The 17,353-nt window shown below is 29.8% G+C and overlaps 1 protein-coding gene across 1 annotated transcript; it reads right to left on the bottom strand.

The window, feature by feature from the left end:
• Positions 1-2,057: 2,057 nt before the first annotated feature.
• Positions 2,058-6,223, bottom strand: LOC111288244 (RHOMBOID-like protein 3). Its single transcript, XM_022879053.2, has 5 exons — positions 5,389-6,223; positions 3,652-3,815; positions 3,306-3,469; positions 2,865-3,115; positions 2,058-2,317 (listed from the first exon to the last, which is right to left on the bottom strand). The coding sequence occupies exons 1-5, from the start codon at positions 5,697-5,699 to the stop codon at positions 2,203-2,205; spliced, it is 1,005 nt and encodes a 334-aa protein (XP_022734788.2). The 5' UTR covers positions 5,700-6,223; the 3' UTR covers positions 2,058-2,202.
• Positions 6,224-17,353: the final 11,130 nt, after the last annotated feature.

Genomic DNA, 17,353 nt, shown 5'->3' with positions numbered 1-17,353 from the left:
AAAAGTTTGAAAGGGCATTTGATGCATTTGATGATGTTGATCCTTATTATAGAAGTGAGCTTTTGATTGGAGATGGGGTACCCGATCAAAATGATTGGGCAATTGTTAGAAAGTTTTGCCTTTTCTTGCAACAATTTTATGATCTCACCGTGAAAGTTTCAGGTACTTCTTATGTCACATCTAATACTTTTCTTGATGATATATGTGATGTTTATTCCACTTTGCGAGAATGGCAATTAAATCCTGATGTTGAGTTGAATGCAATGGCAAAGAGAATGAAGGATAAATATGATAAGTATTGAGGAAATATAGAGAAAATGAATATGTTGGTTTATATTGCTTCTCTTCTTGATCCTTCAAAAAAGTTTCCTTTTGTTGAATATTGCTTCATGAAAATGTATTCTTCTGATGAAGCTTCATTGATGATTAAAAAAGTACAACAAGCAATAGAAGACTTATTTAATGAATACAAAAGAATGTTAGAACCTCAGTCTGAGTAAGTTGGTGAAAGTAGTCAAGTGAGCCAAATGTCATAGCCCACCGATGATGAAAGTGGAAATGGAACGACAAAAAAAAAGGAAAGCTTTAAGTCCAAGTACAAGAGGTATAGGATTGAACATGGCAAAGATGAACATAAATCAGAATTGGCTAAATATTTGAGTGAGGAGCCTGATGATGATGATAGTGATGACTTTGATGTTTTAATTTGGTGGAAACTTAATAGCCATAGGTTTCCTATCCTTTCCCATCTAGCTCGTGATGTGTTAGCAATTCCTATATCCACAGTTGCTTCTGAATCTGCTTTTAGCACTGGTGGTCGTGTGCTTGATGCATATAGGAGCTCTTTAACTCCTAAAATTGTGCAAGCCTTTATTTGTGCTCAAGATTGGTTACGTAGATCTTCTAATCTTGATTCATTTCAACCTGAAGATGATTTGATACAGCTTGACAAAATGGATTTAGGTAATATTTTATTTATACTATCATTTATTTTTTAAGGATTATTATTTTTTATTTTTTTATTTGTTTAAAGCTTACTTTTGTTATTTTTTGTTTATATATTTTTAGATTTGTCAAAAATTGCCTTAGATCCAGTAATTGATTAAAACAAAGGTGCATGGACCTTTTGAGGTAATTTCATTATTAATTTTTATGAATATTTACATTTAAAAAATATTTATTGTATTCATTGACAACTAATTAAGGTTTTAATCTCTTTAACATTTTAGGAAAAAATGAAGGATGTGCACCAAAGTTTTGGGGTTCACGTATGAAGAATGCTGTTAGAACTTGGAATGTCTTTTAATTAGCTTGTTTTATGTTTTTTTATGAACTTTTATATCCATTTGTCAACTCGGAGTGTTCTTGTCTTGCTTTGTGTTTTGTATGAGTTGTTAACTCAATTTGTCAACTTAAAATGTCTTTTATGTTTTGCACCAAAGTTATGAGATGCATATTTGCTTGATTTGCTTTTTTAAGTTGGCTTGTTGATCCTTGAAAACTTGTTTATGTGTTGAAATGACAATTATTATGTATTGATGGCTTTGTTGGTTATTTGATATATGTTAAAGTAATACTTTTTAAAACTTATTATTTAATTTATTTTGATTAAATAAGTTTAAATAAGTATTTATTTGTCTTTTTTCTTGTAAAATATTGTAGAAATTATTAAATTCTTTAGTGATTTAATTTGAATGGTATATTAATTTGAGTTTTATTATATTAAATTTGTAGCTAAATAATTATTCAAAATAAGAGAAAAAATGATGAAAAATTCGGTTATTTAACCGAATTAACCGAATCAAACCGATTTTTGATTGGTTCGGTTAAATCGGTTAGTTAAAATTTTGTTGGTCGGTTCGGTTATTGATAAAATAAAATCGGTTAATTCGGTTATTGATTTTTTCAGACCGAATTAACCAAATTAACCGATTGCACACCCCTAAGTTTTTGGCATGACATGCTGGGAAGGAGATTTTTTGGCCTTTTTTTTTTTTTCTTTCCTTTAGTTGTTAGGAAGGCTTCATCATATCCACATGTAATTGTGTAAAGAGATGTAAAAGCAATAATAATAGCAGTCTTTTGATGTTTAAAGAAAGCCATGACAGAAAACACAGCACTCACACTCCTAAGCTAGAACTACGCATTTACAAATTACATGTAAAAAAAGGAATATCCAAACAGGATGAACCTTATTCAGTGCTAGTCTTCATTGCAATCCCATCTAGAGGTGGGGACACAGCTCAAGTAGTGACACCAATGACAATGGTCATTTCCATTTTCTCCCCTGAAGAGCATTACCAATGCAACAGTGAATCTGCATTTTAGCAAGAATAGAAAGCAATTGAGTCGGTTTTTGACAATTACAGTTGGCTATTGCAGAAACGTGGAATTTGAAATGACTTCTATATAAATGGTACAAGAATTTTCCAGTTTCTTCCTGACCTTAACTATCAAATAAAGATAACCATCTTGAGCCATGGAAACAAGTAACCATCGATAGGGAACATAAATGAAAGACTGTCTTCTATGTTATCTCTAGTTATCATCAATATGGAACAATAAATACATGCCCCACTACCTTAATATACATCATCGGTATAAAGGAAAGGTGACAAGGAAAATCAACAGTAAATAAAAAAAAGGGTAAAATATCTCCATTTTGTTTGCCTTTTTCACAGCAAGAAAATGAATCCATGACCTAGCAAATCGTTTCCAAATTTAAGAAAATAATTCCATTACCAAATATTCATAATAGCCATGATTTTGCTGATAAAAGTTGCCATTCAAATTATGATCATCTTAAAACCATATGAACTAAGAATGACAACAATCAATTATTTGAAGCATGAATGGTAACTTACCCTACAATCAACAGCACCACGGAAACCAACCACAGGACATATTGGTAAGGCTTGTACTTGGATTTCAAACGAGTACCAGCTGGAAGATTCGAATGCTGTAACCACCTAATGTGAGGACGAGGTAGAAGAACAAACCCAAGGAGGAATCCAGTTAAAAATCCACCAATATGTGCAAAATTATCAACATGTGGCAAAATTCCTATTGCAAGGTTAATGGCAATGATGACCAGAAGAGTGAGCAGAGCTGCAGCCTGTGGAATATTAAGAAGGGGAGTAAGCAAGACAAGGGTCATTAATAAGACCATTAACACCGGGGCATTGATGAGCACAATGTATGAAACATAGCCTGGTAATATACTAACATATTACGATGGTTAACATTGTAATAATATATTCTAAAGATTCTAGGATCACGAAAGCAGAACAGTTAATATTGTTCACCTTGTTTGTGTATATGGTCCAGTTTATAATAAGTTCAGAAAGCATTGCACCAAGAAGTCCAAAAAGAGCACCAGAGGCACCAACAGAGATGTTGTTCCGAACAAATAGAGAGGATAGCACACTTCCACCAAATCCTGACAAGAGATAAATAATTCCAATCCGCACTGCCACATCGTAAATATGTAACAACAAATATCAGATCATTGCAATATCAAATTCTAATTTACAGACAGTTTAAGGGGATAAAAAGTAGCAAGTTGCTAAAATCAACACTGAGATTCAGTTCAGGTGTTACATAAAGAGTATGAACAAGCATTAAGATAAATTTTAAACAGGAGAAACATACCAAAACCAAACTGTTGTTCAAGGCGTATGCCAATGAAGATGAGGCTCAGCATGTTTGCCAGAATATGAATAACACCAGCATGCAGCCAGATGCAGGTAATAAGCCTCCATCCTTGATGGTTAAGCACAACTTTGGTCCACTCAAGAGCTCCCAACTTCTTCAATCTGCCAAAGTAAGAACATATCTTCATTTTAAAGAAAAAAAAAAATCCAAGCTATAGAAATCTCCGACAATGAGTTGCTGGTTGCCGTCAATATCACGAAAAGAAAATTAAATTTTATACCCTTGTGATTTTGTTATTTGCAAAACCATGTACGCCTCCTTACATTTCGATAAATCATCTATTTTCAACCTTTCCCCTACCAGACACCAAGTTGGAAAGATTTGAACTTATAGGCTTAGGCAGAAAATATCCTTTTTTTTTCTCTCATTCTTTCTTCTCACTTTTCCTCTGCCAAGCAAGTGAACATATTCTTTTCCGCATTTTCCACTAACACCCTTCAGTCCTATTTCTATTTCCCACCAATCACAATGTAATTTAGCCTCCTACGAAGACCTGTTTCCTTCAGGAAGAAACTCAAAGCCATATATGAGTGAATTCTGGAAGGAATTCGTGTTTAGATGCAGCATAGGTGTGCATATAATGCTTAACTTTATATTTAAAATGATAAACCATTAGTAGTATTCTTGTTGGCAAGTTGGTTTGAGTAAAGTAAGAGACAGATCAAAAGGGGACTTGCAGAAGAAAGAAATGAGGAAACATCAAACTTGCCAGTGACCTTTCACCAGCAGAAATCAGATTCGATCTCCAAAAGAACCTAAAAGCATATAACCCTTGATATTCACAAGTACCATGAACATCAATTTCAAAAAGAAACTTGATCAATAACAGTCCCTAGGTGACAGTTTAGATTCGAGATTAATAAAAAGAAGCGTTTCAACTAATCCAACAAAATTTTTACATCAAAATCTATTATAACATGAATAAACAAGGTTTTCATATCAAAACCATAATGATCCCAATTAACAGTGTCCAGGAAAAAATAAGAATAGCGACATATAAACAAGAAGCAGATGCGTATAAGCATTTGGCATGAGAAAGTAGATTCACCAAACTTTACCTGGAAGCATTTTCCTCATACAATAGTCAAACACAATAAGAAATTCCAAGTACTCTTATGCCAATTAGAATTTTATATTGCCAGCAAAAACAGAGCAAAAATTAGTTGTGGAGAGCTGAAAATCAAACGGGCATATATATTTTCATCTTATGAGAGCCTTACACTAGAATTCAGATCCGAGAAATTCTAATTCCAGAAACTGATCAATCCACAATCCATTGAAAACAGAGACCTAGTATCTTAAATCCAGGTAAATCAATAAGAAAAATAAATTCCACAACTTATTAAAACCAAAAGAAAAGCAACACTGAAATTCGATAGAAATATTATGAATTGGAAGAAGGAAGGAATTTCAGCCAAGTTCAACCAACAACCCATTTTAATGCCTTGCCAACCTCGATAGAAAAAATGATCAAAGAGAAAGCATGGTTAAGAAATAGGCTAAGATATGTTCCAAAAGCCCACCAAAGATCACCCAAATTCAGAATTTAAACGCACCTAGAAACACATGTTCCAAAAATTAAATCCAACAAAAACAAAATAGCAACAAAAGAAGAGAACAGGCTAACCACGAAAGAACATGAAACAAAAGTAATAAAGGGAATAAGTTATTTACGTAGAAGAAGAGGGACCAAAGAGAGGATTCTCTCTCAAAGGCTCAAAAGAAAACCGACCAAGAAACCGCGCCACACACTTGCCTACAAGCCTTGTATGCCTGTGGTTCGGACAATTGTTGACATACATAACAACAATAAAAACAGCAACATTAGCCACCACGAACATAGGCACCAACCACGATGTCCATTGCGTCTCTGTATCCTCTATCAGGTAATTTGATGAAGATGTGTAACCGCTGCTGGAATCAGTATTGGTATTGCTATTTCTCTTCACCTCTCCTCCCCTGCTCTCTATATCGTCCCGTGGCATTTTAACTCTCTTCCCCAAACCTAAAAAAAAGAAAATACCTGTCCTTTTGGCTTTTGCGCTTCTTCCATATATCCTGGAACTTTTGCCTGATTATCTGTTCCTTGAAAAGATTGGATTTTGATGGCGTTGGTGAGGGGTTTAATGAGAGCTATGGAGATTTCTTCTTCTTATATAATTTAAAGTAATATTTTAATCATCCTAGAAAGTCATTAACCGGACCTTTTTATTTTTTGTTTTCGGGTTTGTAACAGCCGCAGTTTGCAGGGAAATCGGGTACCTAAGACCGACCCATAACTGATTGCCATGTAAGAAGCGTAAAGTTTGGTCATTTACGAGAAGAAAGGTGATTGGTTTTCGGAGTTTGGAGGAGTGGCAACATGGGACGGGATGTGGGCTCTACTTTCGCGCATTAGCTTTGCCTGTCATCGGAAAGTTAGCGCCTCTGCGCCGCCCCCCCCCCCCCCCCCCCCCGGTTCTGCTGTTTCAACAAAGTTTATCGAAGGGACAGAAAGACAATTTTAGTCAATCAAAAAAGAAAAGGGGAAAAATGAGAGAAATGGATGCGATTAGGATTAGGATCATTCAGTTGTTTGAAACCATGAATAGTTTTGGAAAATGTTCAGGTCCAAAGAAAGTGCATTTAAATAAGTATACTAAAAAATTAAGATTTAAAATTAAGTGTCTAATATTATTGTGAAAAAAATATTACAAGTAATTAAAATATTTAAAAAATATTAAAAAATAAAAATATTAAAAAATATATAGATATATATATATAGTATAACAATTTTTATCTTAAACACACTTTTAAATACAAAAATTACTTTCAATAATATAAAACTAGGTCACAGAAACTGACCACCAACCAAGCTAACAGCTGTTTAGTTTAAGACTGCCAACAACTTGAGAGCAGTTATTATGTAATTTTTAAGAAGGAATATTATTTGATGTTAACGGTGGTTTAACTTTGTGTTTGAATTGTCACAATGGAAAAAATCATCGCCATGATGTTGCAGATCATTGCTTCATCCGATTGAGTAGTCACATTTCAAAGAGCTGGTCAGTTAACCTGAAGCCGCCAACCACAGAACTGTTTACATTGGCCTCAATCATGAGAAAAATGGATCGTGAAATGCACCACCTAGCTAGCTACTTGGTCAGTTGTACCTACTCAAAACCGTCAGTCAATACGACGTGGGTTCGCAGTATCAAAACTTTCTTGCAAGGAAGGAATCACGAATAAAGTGGCAACAATAGCCAGAGGTGGTTATTTGTCGAAGCTTGAGAGGCCTTGGTCCTTATTAAACGCCTCAAACATATATGTGGAGCGGGGTTGTGTTATCAGAGTTTGATGATACATTGATCTCTCTTAAAGTTTAAAATTTTTAGTACTACGATATATTGATCCTGTAAATTAAAATTATTATTTTTATGATTTTATAATTTAATTTTATGTATTATTACCATTAAGAAGAGATTAAAATCATATTACTACTTATCTATTTATTATACCAATTAATTAAAAAATACATTAAAAATCTTTTAAAATAAAAAAATTATCACAAAATTTAAATCATAACTTTGCAAACTTAATAAAAATCAAATTAATTTTTTAGGTTTCTCAACAAGACTTTAATTTCCAACAAAGTAATAATTATTTGTTTTTTATTTTTTTCTAGCTTATTTCAATTCTCATTTTCATATGATTTTAATTTCTAGATTTCTATCTAATGCTATCCTAAAACCTTTTCTTTAAAAAAAAAAAAAAAAAAAAAAAAAAAACAGATTCTAACATTTTTTTAAAATAGGAAAAAAAAATCAAAACTTCTAATCTTAAAATTTCCACTTCATTATTTTAAAATTATTTTTTTTTCTTGTTTTTATAAAAAAATATTATTTAATGATTGATTTATCTATATTCTTTTATTTTAATTTTAAATTATAAAAAAATTAAGAAAATTTCTACAAATCATTGAAAGACTACATTTAATAATTTTACCATTAATTTAAAATTGTTATTCATAAAATTTTTAATGCTATGGTAGTAATATTTTACTATACAATTTATGTACTTGGTTTTATTAATATATTTAATGTGCTTAATTATTTTTTTATTAGTATATATAATATATATGTGATAAAAGTTTTTTTTAATAAAAAAGTAAGTATAATATTATTTCACCTCTTCTAAAATAAATGGACGCTTACAACGGCAAAGCTTGTACTCATAGGATTTGTAAGATTATTATTCATGACGACAGCATGGTGGGGCTTTGTGACCATCGTTTTACACCGTTGGTGCACGTGTACTCTTGTTGAACCATTATTCCTGTTTGGTGCCTGTAGTAGTTTTTTCCTTGCACTTTGGCATAGAGTTGTCGGTAGATTAGTTGACTTGCGCTAGGTTTTGCCATGTGGCAACCACGATTCATCACATTATTGCTCCTTCAGGAACGTCATATTGGTTTGGCTTGCCTTCGCCCTAACCCTTCGCCATATCAAAAAAAGAAGAGTAGGAACACTTAATTTAGAACTTTAAAAAACCAAATGAAAGATTAAATTTATCATAATTTTTTTTTATAAAAAAAAATTTAAGATAAATAAATTATTTAATTTTATATCAAAATAAAATATATCGTATCTGATAATTTAAAATAAATAATTACAGCTCATATATTTAAAATAATCTCAACAAATAATTATTGATAAAATTTGAATCAAAAACTTTTTCATTAAATAAAATAAACTTTAATCAAATAATCAATCATTTATTAATAAATTTATCATAATGAAACATATTGATCATTACTTTGTATTTGAATGGCCTACCAAAAGAAAAAAATTTTCATGTATGAAATAAGGTCATTTTCCTCAAGCTCGAGCATTGTCATTTTCATCAACTGTTAGGGTACAACGAAGCTGCCTTCAGCAGTTAAGCAGAAAGAGGGTACATGCGCATTTGAAGAACTGTTCACGAGAAAAACCATCAAGATCTAACATCTTTGTCAGGCCTCGAGTAATGAACCAGTCAGAATTTCTTCAATAGGTGGCTCCGCGGATGTTCAGGGAAAAAGGAACCCGATTTTGAAGGTTCCTTAGTCAGTAATGCAAAATTTTCTTCCAAACTAACCCAACTTCTGCATCAACTTACAGGCGGAAGTAACAAATATAACAAGGTAACTAAAAAGCTTCGCGTCATTCCTTGAGTTCAGGACCACACAAACGCATGCACGGAAATGAAAATTTTTTTTCAGCTTTCTAAACAATGTCACATGTTGGTAACTGAACCTTTGCTCCGGACATTAAAGGAAATCAAGAATATACGTAAGATCCAAATGGATCCACAATTGGTCAATTTATGTGAGCAGTTTCTGTAATTTATCAAAATGTGAGATTTAATTTTTTTATTATAATTCATATAAAAGTAGTTTTTATATTGTTTTAATTTAATAACAGTAATCCAATCATTAATACTATTTAAATTTTATCATTAAAAATATTGAATGATTCCTTGTCATTTTAGTTGGTTTATATTTAATATTATACTGACGTAAATTAATGACATGTTAAGTGATTTAACTTGTTAATTCACATCAAATTTAACCTTTTATTTGTAAAAAAAAACTTAATAATTAAATTTTTTAATAAAAAAAGCAATTGTTAAAAAAATTTAAATTCATATTCTGACATTATCAAACACAGATTCTTATAAGATCATAGCACAAGCGCCTCCAATTGAAGGTCACCAGCATGGAAATATCATCAAAATTTATCCGGAAACCTTTTTAGAGGGCATTTAGTTTGAGAAAAAATAATTTTTCTTCCTAAAATATTTTTTTTGTAATTTAATTTTTTAGTTTAGCTCAAAAAAATGCGATTACTAAAATTTTTTATAATTTTTATTGGTGTCAAGAAGTGAAAAAGAAGAGGAATAAAAATCTCTCTTCCCCTCGAGGTTTTTTAAAATTTTGGAAGAAAAGTAACATTTTATTTATGATTTGCCCTTACTTGATTATGCTTTTAGATTATATAAACAATATTGTTTACTTTAGAAAAATAGTTTTGTTGAAAATAAGAAAAAATTATTTTTCATAATTCAACAAAAATGATGTTTTTAAAATAAAAAATGTGATCTTTGTTAAAAATGCAATTTTATTGAAAACATGAAAAATAATTTTTTTAAAATTAAATAAAAATGACATTTTTTAGATAAAAAACGTAATTTTTTTTATTGAAATTATGACTTTTCTAAGGTTGATCCTTTTGTTTTCTTTACGTAAGGATAATCAGTATTATGAATGTCACGTGTTATTTACATGTTATCAAAGACAATATAATAAAAGACTTTATTAGGTGATCTTATATTCCTGTGAACCAAATATAAAAATCTTATATTCTCTAAGCCAATAAAATCCAGGAATTACACATTCTTCTTCAATATAACTTTCTCTTTAAATCACTTTCCATCCCGAAATCTAAAATTTTGTAAACCAAACACTCGATATTTTAAAGATAAAAACATAGTCTTCATTGAAAAGATGAATTTTTTAAGATAAAAATGCAGTTTTTGTTGAAAGCATGAAAAATAAATTTTTTAAAATTCAATAAAAATGACATTTCTTAGATAAAATACGTAATTTTTTTTATTGAATAGACAACTTTTCTAAGGTTGATCCTTTTGTTTTCTTTGCATAAAGACAATTGGTATTATGAATATCACATGTTATCAAAGACAATATAGTAAAAGACTTTATTAGGTGATCTTACATTCATGTGAACCAAATATAAAAATCTTACATTCTCTAAGCCAATAAAACCCACGAATTACACATTCCTCTTCAATATCACTTTCTCCTCAAATCACTTTCCTTCATGAAATTTAAAATTTTGCAAACCGAACACCTGACATTTTAAATATAAAAACATAGTCTACGTTGAAAAGATGAATTTTCTAAGATAAAAACGTAGTTTTTGTTGAAAGCATGAAAAATAAATTTTTAAAATTCAATAAAAACAACGTTTCTTAGATAAAAAAATGTAATTTTTTTTATTGAAAAGATGACTTTTTTTAGGTTGATCTTTTTGTTTTGTTTGCATAAGGACAATTAGTATTATGAATGTCACACGTTATTCACATGTTATCAAAGATAATATAATAAAAGACTTTATTAGGTGATTTTACATTCCTATGAACCAAATATAAAAATCTTACATTCTCTGAGCCAATAAAACCCATGAATTACACATTCCTCTTCAATATCACTTTCTCCTTAAATCGTTTTCCTTCTCCTTAAATCGTTTTCCTTCTCAAAATCTAAAATTCTGTAAACCAAACACCCATTTAATTTTCTTTTAAAAATATATCCGCTTAAATTTCTAAAAAAAAAAAAAAACTTTTTTCCCTAAAAATAAACCTAAATCCTGAAAACTTAGATTTACCATCACTGCCACGTCTAATTGCCACCAATCTTTGTTCGAGCCTTCTTTTACCTATCTATGATTAGGATTTGAAAAAAAATATTTTCTAAAACCTTAAGAACTCGAAACTCCCAAAATTCCTAGCTTTTTTTTTCTTTTTGCATTTTTTTTCTTATGCTTGCCACAATTGCAGTCCCATTGAATTGCATTTCAAAAACATACCCAGAGTTTCAAAATTCAATTTTATTACAGCCTAGTATCACCACCAATATTAACATAAGAAAATAAAAGGAAAAAATGAAATATTTTTAAATTATTTTTCAGAAACAAAAAAATGAAAACAATGATAAAATGAGCACTGTAATTTTTGGAATTATTTGTCAATAGGGAGCTAATCTCAATACTATTGCTCATGGTGGTGGTTGTGCCAACTACTGTTGTAACCTCTGATGCTGATGATGCTGGTCAATAGATCCTTCAAGAATAAAACTTGAAGAACTGGGATCTATACTTTGATTAATGTAGATGGTGATAGGGTTGACATAATGACAAAAGGAAAATGGAAGAAATAGAAAAAGTTATGAATCTAGCTTAAAAGTTAAAAATAAAAAGGCCACAAAAATAAAGAAATAAAAAGGAAATGAAAGTACTTGAAAACCTTGTAAGAATTTCGTTGAGAACCACTTTTCATAAGCTATGAAATATTAGAAAATGAAAATTCGTAATTGAGTTTCAAAGAAGCCAATTAACCTAAAGTGTCATTACAATTTAGTGATAAGCATTTGGATTTGGGTGTTGTTTTCATGTTTTTTTTTTTTCAATTTCAATGTTGTTTTTTCTTCAGTTATTACTCTTTAAGGAATTACATTTTGGTTATTAAAATTTTTTGAAAAAATAAAAAATTAAATATGACATGATTTAAAAGTCAAATTACATGACATATCATTTAATCCATGTCAACATCACATTAAATATACATTTAAGTAAAGTCAATTGAGCATTATCAGATCAAGTAACACATTAACAATTTTAATGATAAAAATTTATTGATGTTAATGATTAAACTAAAATCATTAAATCAAAATAATATAAAAATTATATTTATATGAATTATAAAAGAAAGATTAAATTTCAAATTTTGATAGAATACAAAAACTTCTGGCATAATTTGACCATCCAAAATCTCTTTCATTTCTCTATTTGAAACCACAACCATAAACCATGAAAGAATAAATTTGTTTAGTGCGAGCTGATAAAGTATCCATGGCAGCCAATTCAATATCAACTTGTTGAGCCTGAAATGACAAATACAATAACACGAAAACAATATATCATAATAAACACATAGCAAACAGATAATAATCAATAATCAATAATGTAGGATAAATAAAACACACCAAAATTTATATAAAAAATCCTCCAATGTAGAGAAAAAAAATCACGAACTACAAAAAAATATCTTCACTATCAAATAATAAATATATAAGGTTCTCTTCTAGTTAAAATTAAAACTAAACAATAATTAGAGAAACAATTAGAGAAATTTCACCATATAGGTGACTCAACAAATACACTTTAGATTTGTTTCTAGAGAGCTTCAAACTTTATCTCCACCATTTAGAATGTAGAACACTAAGTCATGAATGTGCTGACAAAATTTTAACTAAATTGGACTATAGATTAACCTCCGTTCAACCTTTTGATCAAATTGGTAGCTTTTTTTTTTCTCTTACTTAGTGATGACCTTTTTTTTTCTCTTTGGTGGCTCACCCTTTTCACGTCATTTTAAATCAACCCTCACTTTTGTTTTAAAGTTAGGATCTTGGTTAAAAAAATAAAAGCTTTATGTGGTTAGACCCCACACTATAACAATCTCCCTTTCTATCCCCATTAGGATAAGATCAATCATCATAGTAGTCTCATTTAAAACTTACTTTTGCCAACAAATCCACTTTGGCCAAGTTACTGCAAAGCTTAAGCTTTTTCTTAAAAAATGCCTTAGTTAAGATATCTATTATATTCTCATCACTATAGACTTTCTTCAACTACATCTGTTGCTCCTTAATCACCAAATGTAGCTAGCGATATCTAACATCAACGTGCTTCATTCTAACATGATACATGACATTTTTACTCAAATTTAAAACACTTTGACTATCACAAAATATCACATACTCTTCTGATTGAACCCTAATTCAAAAAGAAAACATTTAATTGAAAGCATTTCTTTACATGCTTCACTAGCTATAATATGCTCAGCCTCTATAAATGATAAGGTAATACACTTCTATAACTTAGATTGCCAAGACACAGTTCATTTTACAAAGGTGAACCAATACCTTAAAATAAATTTCTTACCATCAAGATCACGTGCTATGTTAGCATCAAAAAACCTTTCTAGAACTGGTTGTACGATTCTATAACTCAAGCACATTTTTGAAGTGTCCTTGAAATATTTGAATATCTATTTTATTGCTTCCTAGTAAACTTTTCTTGAATTAGAAAAAAAAATATGTTCACTAGACTAACCGTATGAGCAATGTCAAGTCATGTGTAAACCATAAGATATAAGATTAACAATTCCACCTGTATCCGATGGGTTTTGATTCGACTAGATAGTATAAGGTCGATTTTTTAAAATCAGATTTTGGGTTAAGTCGGGTTAGGTATTTTTGAAAAAAACTTGAGGTCAGGTTTTATACAAACCGGTCCCAACCTCACCCAATATATATATTATTTATTTATATTTATATTTATATTTATATAATTTTATATTTATATATTTTTAAAAATAATGTTTTATATTAAAATTTTAATATTTTATTAATTTGGGGTTGATTGTGGGTTTAAACATATGCAAGTCGAGTTGGGTTTGGGACAAGCAAAAACCCATCTTTACCCAACCTGTTGCCATCCATAATAAGATATATCAAAGAATCGACTACAAAGGAATAAGGAATATTAAAAATAACTAGTTGCTCTTCCTTAGTCACCAAATAAGATTTCTTACTCAGATTAAAATGGTTGGCAAGTGAAATGCTAAATAATTTAGTATGCTATATGTTGAATCTACAAAGCACCTATTCAAAATAATTTTCTTGTGACAACCACAACGTTTTTGCTTTCATATCTTGGATAATAACCATACTAAGAGTTTGTTTCATTAGACCTAAATCCTTCATATTAAAAGACTTAGATAATTATTTTTCAACCTACGAACTATACCAATATCTTGTCTCATAATCAGCATATTGTCAACATATAAAAAGAGAATAACGAAATTATCATCAATATTTTTTTTAACATACATAAAGATCTGTTGGGGTTATTTTATAGTTGTGACTCACTATAAAAGAATCAAATTTCTTATATCACTGTCATGGAGTTTATTTCAAACCATGCAAACTTTTTTTCAATTTGCAAACTAGATACTCTTTCCTTTTCACTTCAAAACCCTCAAGCTAATCCATATAAATCTCCTCTTGCAAGTCATTATGCAAGAATGCAGCTTTATCATCAAGTTGCTCAAGCTCAAGATTTAAATTAGTAGTTAATCCTAGTACCACTTGAATGAAACTCATATTCACAATAAGATAAAAGATCTCATTAAAATTGATTCTGAATTTTTGAAAAAAAATATTTTACCACCAATCAAGCTTTGTACCTCACAGCTTGTCATTATCATTTTTCAACTTGAACACCCATTTATTTTTGAACAGCCTTATCCCTCTCAGAAGTTTAACAAGATTATATGTACTATTTTTTTGTAATGACTCTATTTTTTCATTACTTTTAACTAGTGCTTTCTATCTATAGTAGTTTACACATCTTGAAAGCTTTCTAGCTCCCTTTCACTGGTAACTAAAATAAAATCTAAACTTTTTTTGGTGTATGATTGGTACTTTTTGATAGATATCTTAAGTTGAGACTTTATACTATCTGATGTCAAAAGTAGCTTCTTCTATTCAATACTCTCTGTTGGAGATAACTGCTTCTATTGCTCAAAACTAATTGCATCTGACTCATTACTAAATGTGGTTGGCTAACTTTTATCCCTAAGTCTTATCTTTTACTCATTTTCACCATCTGTGACTCTTTTAGTTAGAATCACTGTCGATATCGAATCATTACACTCAACAATAACTCAAGTAATCTTTTCACTCTTTTCAAGGTCCGTTGTGGTTTTTTATTAATGGAAGATCACATCTCTGCTTTTGATTATCTTTTTTTTCACTAGAGCTCATAACCTACAGCCAAATTCCTTATCACCATATTTGACAAACATACGCTGTGTGTCTTTACTGTCAAGCTTTAACCTTTGCTCTTTTGGTATATGTATGAATATTTAACACTTGAAAACCTTCAAATAAGAGTATAAAAAATCTTTTTCTGTCTACTCTCTTTTTGAAATGTTAAAGCCTAATAGAACTAATCATAATCTGTTAATCAAATAGCAAGTTATGTTAATTGATTCACCTCGAAATAGTTTTGGTAATTTTGTCATCCTTAACATACATTTGACTTTTTTTACAATAATACAATTCATCATTTCAGCTATACCATTATGTTGTGGTGTTTCAGGTTTTGTCATGTTATGCTTGATCCTATACTTTGAACAATATTCTTCATAGTCTTTAGATGTGTATTCTCTACCATTATTAGTCTGAATACACTTCAAAGGTAACCTTGTCATTTTTTTTCACCATGGCATGAAATTTTTGATAATACTGTAATACCTAGTTTTTATTTTTTGATATATACACTAAAATCTTATGTAAAGCATCATCAATAAATGTAATACAATACCTATTACCACTCAATGACTTAAACTAATATATATTTTTTCATTTGAAAACACTTATGAAAAAAAACTTTACAATGCTTGCCATGTAAACAATGATCACATGAATCAAGAAACATACCTTTGATCAAGAAAATAAGAGACTGCCTCACCAAAATTTGTAACCCTTTCTTACTCATATGTACCAACCTTTTATGCTACAAATTTGTTGAATTATCATCTTCAACAACATTTATCTAGTTATCATTTAATTATATATATATATATCTTGTACATTGTGCAGCATAGTTTTTCTCTTGCAACTATCATAGATCTTTTAAGAAGCTTTCACTATTTATTTTTTGTTGACTTTCATATATTTCGTTATCAAAGACATTAATCGCAAGTAAGTTCATTATCATATCCAAAATATGTCTGACATCCCCCAAAATCAATATGCAGCCCATTCTAGTTTGTACAATAATATCATTGATCCTAACAATTTACGACACACTTTTATTTTCAATTTTATATAACCAAAGTCTCATGCTTTGTAAGTTGTAAACAACTCCTTTAGAACATAATGATATGTTGTTCCTATGTAAACTATCAATTCAATGCCTGGATCACCAACATAATTATAGTCATCATGTGTACAAATCAAAGTTACTTTATTATTATCAGAATTCACTACTGCAACATTGTCATTTTTTAAACTCTTGCCTTTTTCATTTTTTCATCTTGCTTTAAGATTTGTAAATTTTGTTTTGTGATTGGGTTTACAATAATGATAGCACTTCACTTTATCTTTAAACTTGAATCTATTTCTAAATTTATTATAGCCTTTCAAGTTCTTACATCTGTTTGATGTTTATATTCCTATTCTCTGTAACAAGAGCTTGATTCTTAGAGTATGACTCTTTTTGCCTTACTTCTTCATTAAGCATATTATTTTTTATCATCTCTAATATCACATTATAGTTAGGAGTTAAATTAAGAACAATCATAACTAAAGTATTTCAATTGTCTGATAATGGACCTAAAAAAAATTATGCCTTCATTTCATCATCCATTTTAAGCTCCATAATAGTCATCCGATTCAATATATCTTGAAAATCACTTAAGTGCTTTGTGATCAATCATCTATCCCTATACTATAAAGTTGCAAGCTTTTTAACAAGCATAACTTTATTCACACCTATCATCTTTTAATGTAATGTTACTAATTTTTTCTCAAATGGTATGGGTAATCATATCCTACGCTACATGATTAAATACCCTGATATCAACCCATTTTTTAATTGTGGCTAGTGTTTTTCTACCTAGCTTTTTTCAGTTTTCATATTTTATATTTACTAGTTTAACTGAATTACCTAACACTAGCTCATACAAATCTTTGCAGTATAAAAGATATTTCATCATTGGCTTTTAATGTTGTCAATTTTATCATAGAATC

The sequence above is a fragment of the Durio zibethinus genome, chromosome 17 (genome assembly GCF_047325235.1).
Source record: "Durio zibethinus cultivar Kanyao isolate XHJ-2024 chromosome 17, ASM4732523v1, whole genome shotgun sequence".
In the NCBI taxonomy this organism is placed as follows: Eukaryota; Viridiplantae; Streptophyta; class Magnoliopsida; order Malvales; family Malvaceae; genus Durio; species Durio zibethinus.
Note: the sequence above shows the minus strand (reverse complement) of the source record. Positions and strands in the feature narration are given on the sequence as shown.